This window comes from Prionailurus viverrinus, chromosome X, assembly GCF_022837055.1.
Source record: "Prionailurus viverrinus isolate Anna chromosome X, UM_Priviv_1.0, whole genome shotgun sequence".
In the NCBI taxonomy this organism is placed as follows: Eukaryota; Metazoa; Chordata; class Mammalia; order Carnivora; family Felidae; genus Prionailurus; species Prionailurus viverrinus.
In genome coordinates, this window is record NC_062579.1 from 32,941,047 (window position 1) to 32,953,218 (window position 12,172).

General features: G+C 36.0%; 1 protein-coding gene across 4 annotated transcripts in view; it reads left to right on the forward strand.

Moving 5' to 3' along the window:
- Nucleotides 1–12,172, forward strand: part of USP9X (ubiquitin specific peptidase 9 X-linked) — a 96,861-nt gene that overhangs the window by 10,328 nt on the left and 74,361 nt on the right. For 2 of the 4 annotated variants that reach the window (XM_047843207.1, XM_047843208.1), the window contains exons 6-13: nt 181–296; nt 494–745; nt 822–960; nt 2,633–2,785; nt 3,982–4,086; nt 7,771–7,977; nt 9,471–9,607; nt 11,320–11,468. In XM_047843207.1, coding sequence (XP_047699163.1) covers nt 181–296; nt 494–745; nt 822–960; nt 2,633–2,785; nt 3,982–4,086; nt 7,771–7,977; nt 9,471–9,607; nt 11,320–11,468 — 1,258 coding nt within the window. The remainder of the gene's footprint in view (nt 1–180; nt 297–493; nt 746–821; nt 961–2,632; nt 2,786–3,981; nt 4,087–7,770; nt 7,978–9,470; nt 9,608–11,319; nt 11,469–12,172) is intronic. The other 2 variants (XM_047843209.1, XM_047843210.1) reach the window with 1 other exon arrangement.

Here is a 12,172-nt window from a genome sequence, read left to right on the forward strand (position 1 = left end):
TCTTTCTCACAGAGAGGATTACTATGAATAATATGTCCTATTTTGTTTTATTTCACAGATGATATTACATAATTTATTGAGTTTCCTGTTTCTAGTATTTTTCAATCAAGAAATTATTTCAGATGGTCCTTTTCTTCCCTGAAAGCAGGACGTTAACCTTTTTCATTAACTGTATTGCAGGGTTGGCTGGTGGATCTTCTCAACAAATTCGGCACTTTAAATGGGTTCCAGATTTTGCATGATCGTTTTATTAATGGATCAGCATTAAATGTTCAAATAATTGCAGCCCTTATTAAGTAAGTTACATTTTTAAATGAATCTTCAGTGTATTATAGGAATTCCTATTTAATTGCGTGATAAAACTTTTCTTCTTGCAAGTATGGTTTCCACTTCACCTGGTAACTTGGATTTTTTAAGTATAAATAAATCTGAGTTCAGTCCTAGTTAATTGTAAGAAAGTATAAAGCGTGTTTGTTTGTTTTTGTTCTTTCAGACCATTTGGGCAATGCTATGAGTTTCTCACTCTTCATACAGTGAAAAAGTACTTTCTTCCAGTAATAGAAATGGTCCCACATTTTTTAGAAAACTTAACTGATGAAGAACTGAAAAAAGAAGCAAAAAATGAAGCCAAAAATGACGCTCTTTCCATGATTATTAAATCTTTGAAGAATTTAGCTTCAAGAGTCCCAGGACAAGAAGAAACTGTAAAAAATTTAGAAATATTTAGGTTAAAAATGATACTTAGGTAAGATGTTTACCTCTTGAAATAAATGATTATATGGATGTTTAGAATCTTACTTAACACTGAAATTCTCTTCTAGATTACTGCAAATTTCTTCTTTCAACGGAAAGATGAACGCACTGAATGAAGTTAATAAGGTGATATCTAGTGTATCCTACTATACTCATCGACATGGTAACCCTGAGGAGGAAGAATGGCTCACAGCTGAACGAATGGCAGTAAGTCCGTTGATTTTTCTTCCATGGATAAGAATCTGCCCCAAACAAAAATTAGAATAGCTTTACTTAATATTAGCAATAACATTTTAAAGAAACCTTAGAACTGGGAGGTGTTCAGATTGATTTAGGACTCTTAATCCTCAGAACTTTTTGTAATAACACAATTTATTTGGTAGTGATCTAGGTAGCTTAGCACATCTTTGATAAACTTACTGCTGAATGTAGGTATTCTGAATTAATTAGCTTGTCTGGGGGGTTTGGTTGAAATGGAACAGATAACGGTGATGTTGGGATTAGAGCGGGTAGTATCTGGTATCTGATGCATGAAGTGGCCTGTTGTTCATTTGACCAATTCCACTTACAGATTTTAATATTGGAAATATAATCACTGGAATAAGATATACACGAATTGATGTTTTATCGTGTTAAGAATTTAAACACTTCTATTTATATTGTTCTAGCATTGAAAGTTTAAGAGACTATTTACCATAGATACTTCAGTATTTTGTAGTTTTAAAATGCGTAAGTATGCCATTTAGGAAACATTGGTTGAGTAACTTCAGTGCATACTGTCTGGTGCAGTAAATCTGTAAAAGAACTGTCCTTACCCTCATGGTGGCCTCAGTTTAATAGGGGAGACAATAAATAGAATGTGGTAAAAGATGTGGAGGATTCATAAACATTGGCTCTGTGTTTGGGGGCAGGTGTTAAACCTCTGATTTTGTGTATGTGATTTGTCTGTCTGCCTTGTTGGCAGGTTGAACACCATGCTTCTCAGAGTGTAGTCTGAGGTCTGGTTCTGGTTCTTGAACTGTTGCCAGTCCTGGATGAGTACAGAAAATGGCATCAAGTGTTCAGAAACTGTTGTAGCAATTTGAAGTTGCCACATGTTTATTTTCACAGACATACCTGCAACAGATTAGAAATAAAAATGGACCTTTACCACCTAGAACTCTATTTCTGTAGCACATTTTGGGGCTAAATACTTCTTATTCTCACTAGGTTGAATACTGTGAAATTTCACAGTATGAGCTAGTACCTATTTGTATACTGAGGGAGTTTTCTTCTATTGGTATAGGTATTAAATAAATGCCAGTCAGCAACATAGCATAGTGTTATAGAAACACAGACTTGGGAAGCATGCAACGTTGATTTAGATTCCAGTTCTAACCCTTCTGAGCCTGTTTACTCTTCTGTAATAGGGTAATATATTCCCTCATTAGGATTGTTCAGAAGATTAAAGAGCTAATGGATAAGCAATAATAGCATAATTGGTTAATAAATAAGAGCAAGAAATAAAAGGGCATATTTTCACCCAAACAAAACTGACGTAAGGAGTCCAAAGACCCTAAAATGGGTCCCTTCTCATTACCTAAACCTTGGTGTTTGCTGCACTAAAATAATACTTCTCTGCATAAATGCTGAAGTAGAATCTCTTTAATGATTTCACTCTTTTCTGATTGGTGGAAACATTTCTGTGCAAAATTCAGTTTCACGGAATTACTGTTTTTCATAGTTTTGAGTTAAAACACATAAACCTATTGCACTAGTATATTTATTTTGTATTTTTTAGTCCCTACTACTGTTGTTTAAAAGTATTAACAATCTTTCGTACATTTTAAAAGCTTCTGTGTTTCAATTTCTTTCAAACAAGTTTTTGAATTATATTTAGGAATGGATACAGCAGAACAATATCTTATCTATAGTATTGCGAGACAGTCTGCATCAACCACAGTATGTAGAAAAGCTAGAGAAGATTCTTCGTTTTGTCATCAAAGAAAAAGCTCTGACTTTACAAGATCTTGATAATATCTGGGCAGCACAGGTAAGGAATTTCAGATGGTGGCTATTCGGATTCTAAAAAGAGCTACTAAAAACTAATAGTAGTCGTTCTAAAATGAGATATGAAGGCTTACTTTGTTTGATTTGTACTGTGTTTAAATGTTCATCATTTATAGAAAGCCTGTCAAGAATCTAGTCAACGATATTTTAAATATATTCATCATTTACTGTATGTTTGGCAAAGGTTGGCAATTTGTACGTGGTTTTGTTTAGTATTTACTACAAATTTTTGAAGTATTTCCCCCCCCCTTTTTCCCCCCCCCCTTTTCTTTTTTTTAATATATATTTTTGAGAGAGACGGAGACAACATTAGCGGGGAGGGACAGAGAGAGGAGGAGACGGGAATCCCAAGCAGGCTCCACACTGTCCAGCACGGAGCCCAGTGTGCGGTCTGAACTCATGAACCGTGAGATCATGACCTGAGCCAAAATCGAGTCAAATGCTTAACCAAGACTGAGCCACCCAGGCACTTCATTATTTCTTTTATTTATATGATATTACATCACATAATATAGGTGGTTTTAAATGAGTCAAACAGTAAATTAATATAAGGAATGTCTCTTGCAAGAATATAAGACATCTGTAATTGGTTTTTCATAAACTTTTAATGCAAAGAAAACTTCAATAGGAGAGTTAAATCACTATTTAAAAAGACCTATAATAATCTAAAGGATTTATAGCTTTTCTGAAGGATAAGTCACTTTTTTGGTTTCAGAGCCAGAAACTAGGTGATTTGATTATCTTAAATGCAAGTTTCTATTCAGATCACTTAGGAAGTATTGTTGAGTTTTAGATTACAAAGCTTTGTTTTTTGAGTCTGTAGAAACCAAAAAAACTTTGTTTTCCTTTGAATGTTTAAGTTTCCAGTTTTGAAACAAGATCATTGGTGTACCTTGTTGTTCTACTTGCAATGTTAAAATTGGCACGTTAAATTCAATAAACTTTAATAAAGGCTCACATGAATTCCCAAAGTACACATTAGCCTTGTATATCAAGGAATTAAGTTGTCCGGTTTTAGAGGGCAATTCTAAAACATTTAAAATGTTACGAGTTTTCTCATGGTACACACTTAGGTGAAGATGATGGGAATAGTTTGTCAATAATAGCTGTCAGACAGTATATACAACTTATCTGCTGTCCAGATTCTAATATGCTGCTTGCTCTTTGGTTTTTTAATAGGCGGGGAAGCATGAAGCCATTGTGAAGAATGTACATGATCTACTGGCAAAGTTGGCATGGGATTTTTCTCCTGAACAACTTGATCATCTTTTTGATTGCTTTAAGGTAATAGCATAGTAAAGTAGTGCCGCTTCATTTTTAATAAAATTAATTCATTAGATCTTTGAGTTGCTCTTAGCCAGTAAATACAGAAGTAGAAATTATTAAACAATTTCAGGTGTGAAGGAATTGGTAATTTTTTTTCCCCAATAAGAACTTAATGTTCATTTTTATATTAATAGCCCTCATAAATAATTAAAAAAAAATTTTTTTTTTTCATGTTGATTTTTGAAAGACAGCATGAGCAGGGGAGGGGCAGATGGAGGGAGACACAGAATCCTGACCTGTCAGCACAGAGCCCGACACTGGGCTCAAACTTGTGAATCACGACATCATGACCTGAGCTGATGTCAGATGCTTAACCGACTGAGCCACCCAGGCGTCCCATAAATAAGGAATCTTTTAAACTCAGATTGTCAATTTGGATTCCTTTCCGCTAGCAGTTTGAATTTCTATTAAAATGCTTAAGTGCACTGTAGGACTTCAGGGAAGGATGATTAGTTGTAATAAAAAATAAAGCGTCAATAACACGGATTACCAATACCGTGGTATTCTGTGGTGAAATGCATAGACAAGTGCAAATACAACTCATAAGGTATTCCAATTGCCCCTGTAGTGCTATCTGCATTGGTACCATCATGTATCTTTTAAGGCCATACTGGGTAGTGGTCTCTCTACAGTTGGCTGGTGTTGGGTTTGTAAAAACCATATGATTGGTGAATTTGTGGATTTAAGAACATGTGACCTTATGGCCATGTTAATAAGGGGTGTTGTATTAACAACTGGCATTAGATGACCAAAGTATCATAGGGGCACCTGGGTGGCTCAGTCGGTTAAGCATCTGACTTCAACTCAGGTCATGATCTCCTGGTTTGTGAGCGTGAGTCCCACTTTCTTTCTCCCTCTCCCCCTCTCCCCCCTCCCTCTCCTTTGTGGGATTCTCTCTTTCTCCCTTCCTTCCTGCTCCTCGCTCACTTGTGCCCTCTGTATCTAATTAATTAATATAAAATAAAATAAATTCTGATTGCTGGTGGTACATAAGTTGTTACAATCACCAGATTGATATTTCTCAAAGTGTAAGATTCTCATGACTCATCAGTTAGGTCTTCTAGAGAAAGGCATATGTGCACCAGGGTACACATTTAACATTTGTAGCAGAATTATTTGTAATAGCAAGCAGAATTATTTGTAATGGATAAATTGTGGAATGTTCATATCCTGAAAGATCTCACAATGAGAAAAAGCAAATTTGAGCAATTCAACCATATGGATGGGTCTAATAAAGTTGAAGAAAGGAATAAAATCACACAAGAAGTCCTACATCTTGTTTGCGATTGCATTAACATAAACTTCAGAAATAGACCCAGCAAGCCTCTGGAGTGCTGCTTGCCATGTGTTATTTTTGACCTGAGTAATAGTTACATAGGTTTTTACATTATGTATTGTAGTAATGCTGTATACTTGTACTACCTTTCTTGATGTGTCACAATAGAAGAAAAAAATGTGAATTATTGGTTTCTACCTCACAGGCAACTAAATCTGAATTGCTAGGTATGGGGCCTGAGAAGCCTGTATTTTAAGCAGCATTCTCAGTTGTATCTTAGGCAACATTAAAGTTGTAAATCATTGCCTTATGGAAAAATTCAGTTTGATATCTTTCAAAGGCAGCTGAGGAAATAATAGAGTCCATTATCATGGGTACTCTAAAGTTAATTGCCATTCATTTTTAATCTTGAGATGACTTCTGAAATACCACAGTGCGTGACCAAGGATGGCCATGATGGAAGAAGGAAAGAGGTCAATTGTTACTATAGCCCCTGGACCCTCCTCTTTTGAGGATGGTCTAAATGCAATAATAGGCTAAATGTAAACATGGTTCCATTTGATCTTTTTCCCCGTTGGCTTAGCAGGTATTTACTAAGCACTTACTGTTTGATAACAAGCACTGTTTTCTGAGCTCTTGTAACTTTCTACAAAAGATGGTTCAAAGGAAACATGAAGTCCAGGTCAGTTTGCAGTTCTTCGTGGACTGGAACCAAATGATTTCAGACTTGTTAATTAGCCTGAAAGTACCTATATATTTGTGTATTTGCCCAGTCTAGTTTTTAAATGTTTTAGTTTTAGGTTTTTTTAGTTTATTTATTTATTTATTTATTTTGAGAGAGAGTGACCGACCATGAGCTAGGGAGTGACAGAGAGAGGTGGGGAGAGAATCCCAAGCAGGCTCCATGCTGTCAGCACAGAGCCCAATGCAGGGCTCGATTTCTCGAACCTTGAGATCATGACCTGAGCTGAAATCAAGGGTCAGATGCTCAACTGACTGAGCGATCCAGGTGCCCCTCAATCTTTATTTTTGAAGTTTGTTTGAACCAGGATTCTTACTTTGTATTTGGTTGTGCACATCTTCTAAGTCTCTTTGAATCTACACTTTCCCCCTTTATCTTTTTCTTTCCTTGCAGTCTATTTGTTGGAAGAAACTGGATTGATTGTTGTGTTTATATCAATAGCATAAAATAGAGGCTTGGGGGTTTTTTGTTTGTTTTTTTTCCTTTTGCTAGAGTACATACATCCTAAGTGGTCATGTGCTCTTTATTCAGGAGGCATGTAATGCCTAGTTATCTTTCTTTATAAGATGTTCTTAATTATAATATCTAATGTTTCAGTTTTTTCCTGTATCCTTAGCAGTTTCCAGGTGTCTAGGAGGAATCAGAAGTATGCATTCAAGTTGTCTTCGAAGACATCCTTATTTATCTCATTGTAAATGTGTAATAATTCCGTTGAAAGGATCTGCTGTAATTTACATAGCTATCCTTCTGTTGTTTGCCTTTAGGTTGATTTCACTTTATTTTCCTATAAAGACTCATTGGCAACTTTATGCATAGAGCTTTTCTCATTCTTTAGCTGCATCCCTGGCCTTTACCCGTTAGATGCCACCATCATACACATCCCACCCAATCCCTATTGTATAAACTGGGCATTTGTAAAAATACCATTTTCAGAGGTTCCCTCCCCCTCCCCACCCCCCATCGTATAGATTTAAAATTAGCATTATATCTTCTAAATGGAAATGGTGCTGTATCATTTCTGCATAAGTTAGAAATTGTTTTTACTGGTTAATAACAGACTTTGCTACAGCTGTTTGTTTTCATATGTATAATGCACAGTGCTCTCTTACCAGCTTTTCAAATTTATTATGAACATCTTTGTATGTCAGGTTATGTTTGCCATCTTTTAATATAATTTTAAAGTCACAAATAACAGACTGAATCTACGGCAATGGTTTTCAACAGGCCAGTTCTGCCCCTCAGCCCACTCTTCAGAGATACTCAGCAGTATATGGAGATAATTCTGGTTCTCACAGCTGAGAAGAAGAGTGTCTACTATCTTCTGGGTAGAGGCCCAAGTATGCTGCTAAACATTCTGTGCACAGAGCAGCCCCACAACAAAGATTTCTCCAGCCTCAAATGTCAATTCCAAGGTTGAAAAACCCTGGTCTTAGGTATTTAACTGTAAATAGAGACTTTTTTTTGTCCTCATGTTTAAGTCTGCCCTATCTTATTTCTCATATATCGCTAGAATAACTCTGTGCTCAGCTGCGTTTTCTGATGAACATAGTTAATCCCATGACACGTCATTTAATCAGTGATGGGCAAATGTGTTGTTTTCATGCCATATAAAATTTTTTTCTAGGCCAGTTGGACAAATGCAAGTAAAAAGCAACGTGAAAAGCTACTTGAGCTGATACGTCGCCTTGCAGAAGATGATAAAGATGGTGTGATGGCACATAAGGTGTTGAACCTTCTGTGGAATCTGGCCCATAGTGATGATGTACCTGTAGACATCATGGACCTGGCTCTCAGTGCCCACATCAAAATATTAGACTATAGTTGCTCACAGGTAAGGTGTGCTTCCTTAGCACACTTTTTCTGACCCTTCTTCCTTATCAGGATGGCTTAGGAACAGAATAGTTCCTGATTTTCTTGACATTGTTATTTTTGAAATTATCTTCAAGAATTAACTCATTTTCTTCATCTAAGTCCACCTTCCTCTTCTCAGGTCTCTAGGTCAGAATTTTGTTTCTCATCTGAAAAGCATTTAATCTCCTTGGGAGAAAGACAGTATAAAAAACAGATTATATAGTGGTAGAATTGTCAAATGCATGGTGCTGAAGTGTAAGTTTCAAATAGATCGTAAAATACTGAAGGTGATGAGGGACTTTAGAGGTAAGAGAATTTGGGTTTTCTTTGCTCATGGGGAAATTAAGAACAATTAATAGAGTTTCCTCAATAGTAAAACACTTCGAGTCTTGCCTGTGAGAAAATCACACAACAGCTTCCCTGCATTCTGACTTGTGGCATGTAAACTGTTAACTTGCAGTAAAATGGAAATTGCTGAATAATTTTCAATTTGTGAAAACTATTTGCTACACCAGTGAACTGAAATGTAGATGAGAGCTAAGAAATTAAGTTCAAGTAGGTATATGTGATTCAGATGCTATTCAGGTTTTTACTATACTTGCTTGTGACAGTTCATTAAATATTTATTCAGTATCTTCGATACTGATAACTTTCTTTTTCTTTTTTTTTTTTTTTTAAACGTTTATTTATTTTTGAGACAGAGACAGAGCATGAACAGGGGCGGGGCAGAGAGAGAGGGAGACACAGAAGGGGAAGCAGGCTCCAGGCTCTGAGCCATCAGCCCAGAGCCCGACGCGGGGCTGGAACTCACGGACCGTGAGATCGTGACCTGAGCTGAAGTCGGACGCTTAACCGACTGAGCCACCAGGCGCCCCAATACTGATAACCTTCGATATAAATTATTTCAATTAAACAGAGACTCAATGTGCTCAAATAAGTAATCAAACTTAAAATTGTTAGGTACAGAAAACTGCATTTCTGATTACTATTGATTTAGGGGAAGGAATAAAGTAAATAAGGTATGGGAAGTAAAATATCATTGAAATAATTAGTTGAGTTTATAATACTTTTGTAACTGTTCTCCCTTTATCTTTTTGTATATGTGTTATGTCCTTAGTTTGATTTTTGGTGAAAAATTTTTTAACTTAGTTGCCATACCATTTTTTTGGGTAAAATATAAATTTTCAGTGTTCTTCCTTCATTGTTGCTAAAACAAATCTATATAGAATAACACTCAGGGTTATGTGTTATTGCTGAATTTTGTTTTATGGTAGAATCCTATAAAGCATTTCACTTTTTGTAGTTTTGGTAGTAAACGTGAAATAAAAATGGACTCAATGCTGCTTTTGTTTATTAAACCCTTTACTGCAATTATTACGTGTTTCTGAGGATAATCTTAAACCCTGTTTTATAATTGAAGCTGGAGTTTTTCTGAGTATGACCTACCTAAAACATTGAAATTGTTCGTTTAAGGACCGTGACACACAGAAGATCCAGTGGATAGATCGCTTTATAGAAGAACTTCGTACGAATGACAAATGGGTAATTCCTGCACTGAAACAAATTAGAGAAATTTGTAGTTTGTTTGGTGAAGCCCCTCAAAACTTGAGGTAAGGCTTTTAACAGAAAATTTCAGTATTTTTGTTTTTGTATTTTATTGAAAAGAAATTACATTGTCACTTGGTAAAAGCAAACTTTTCAAAAGAAAATTAGAGTGGGGAGGGGGTGATAGGAGGCTGAGGGAAGTTTCAATTTGGAACCAGAAATTCATTTATCATATCCACATCCTTGACTTTATTGAGAACGTAAGCCACAATTAAATGATACGCATCAGAATCTGCAGTATCCTGTATTACTCATGAAAGACAACAAGATCTGGTTTAAAGTATTTTTTTTATTGATTTTAGTGAAATTTCGATTTAAATAGTGGTCTTTATATTATCTTACATGCTGAGTTCTTACTGGAATCATATTTTCTAGCATTTTCTGTTTATAAAAGTTAGAACACATGATGTGAAAAGTTAAAAAATAATATGCAGGGAATGAAAGCCAGGTGTAGTACAAAGAATATTTACAGTGAGGTCAGGATTCCTGGGTATGGCCCTTACGTCTAACCAATCCATACTATCTTGTAAAGATTTACTAATCAAAAGAAATGTGTTTTTCTTATGTGTAAAGTTAGATGATTGCCAAGGTCCTTTTTTTTTTTTTTAATTTTTTTTTTTCAACGTTTATTTACTTTTGGGACAGAGAGAGACAGAGCTTGAACGGGGGAGGGGCAGAGAGAGAGGGAGACACAGAATCGGAAACAGGCTCCAGGCTCCGAGCTACCAGCCCAGAGCCTGACGCGGGGCTCGAACTCCCGGACCGCGAGACCGTGACCTGGCTGAAGTCGGACGCTTAACCGACTGCGCCACCCAGGCGCCCCTGCCAAGGTCCTTGTTAGCTCTAGATTATTATGATCATGCCTAGGACAGAATAGGCCATATATGTTTTGGTTTTAATGTTTCAACTTTGTCTCATTTTTTTTGTGGAGTCTTAAAAAGTTATGAAATTTAAAAAGCTATAAGGATAAGCCTTGGAGAAAATCCAGATTTATGTCTTAGTAACTAACATTTTTTTCAGGGAGATATTTTGATTTGGGAGCCACTGTACGTAATGCCTTTTTGCCTTTCTCAATTGAATTAAATTTGTTGCAGAATATTTTACATACTCTCCCAGGGTACAGTGGCTTCATCTCCACTAGAATAGTAATGGCTCTAAGAGTTTATTGGTTTCAGTGAAGGTGGCAGAACAGGTTGGAAAGGAACTAGATGTTTTGTTGATGATAACCTGTGGGCAAACATGGCTACAAACCAAGTGACCCAGAATGTACCTTGAATGGCTAATCAGATTTTTTCTGAACGCATTTTCTTTGTTCAAATTTTTCACTCCAACCATAGCATAATCTTGTGGTGCTAATCTTGCAAGGGTTATGTTCCCGTTTTACAATTTTGGAAATAATCCTGTAAACTGACACAAGTGCTTTGGTACTGCTATAGGACAGGAGTGGAAATTGGTCATTGAAGTAGACTCCCATGGTGTGAGACGGGAGAATATTAACATAGTGTCCACGTAAATGAGAATAACAGAATAAGTGTCTTTTTGAAACAATATTTTATTTTAAATTGCTTGATCTTGTTATTGAAGTAAATGGCCAAGAGAGTGTAATTCTGTAATGACGGAGAAACCATTTTAAGATTTTAAATTAGTAGCTAAGAATTTAGATTGTATAAGCTCTTTTGATTACAACAGAGTTTAATTGCCTAATTATATTGTTAAGTTCTTCTCGTTTCAGTCAAACTCAGCGAAGTCCCCATGTATTTTATCGCCATGACTTAATCAATCAACTTCAGCACAATCATGCCCTAGTTACTTTGGTAGCAGAAAACCTTGCGACTTATATGGAAAGCATGAGACTGTATGCTAGAGGTATGTATTATACGCTAACATGAAATACGGGAAATAACAGCAACTTCTCGGCATTTGTTCTATCAATTACCTTAAAGATGACAACACCTATATTTTAAATGATGCAAGATAATTGGTTTTATTAGCTGTATTCTTTATGAGCTTATGTTCCACTTTTACTCTCAACTTCTATTCACCCTAAATTCCAACCCAGCATTGCAAAGCTCTCCTTATTAAATTGATTTACTTTTCTTCTTTGGGACTTCTGCCTGCCTGTACTGTAACTGGTTGCTACTTTCTTTGGAATGAACTTAACTCATTCTCAACCTTTGTTTCCTTACTACCACTATCTTTATTTTTTTTTCCTCAACAAAATTTGTTTTGTCTGTGTCTATTGTACATATTATAGTTCCTTTATAATCCTAAGTCCACATTTCACAAGTGTTTCAGACTCTGAATTAGAAAATGCACAAGAATAACCAAGTGAAGCTATACGAATCTTCATGTTTATGTTGGTTTTCAAAGTGTGAATTTGTTTAAACGTGTCAGGGTAGAGTTTCCTGAGGTTTCAACAGCCAGTTTTTAAGTTCCTGCCATATGTAAAACTCGGTTTCAATACTCTTTTCCTCTCTGACAGCCGTGTCTATCTGTGCTCCAGTACAGATTGGTTTTTAGTACGTATTCTACCGTCATGTAAACCAAACTTTGTTCCCATAGCCGTAGAT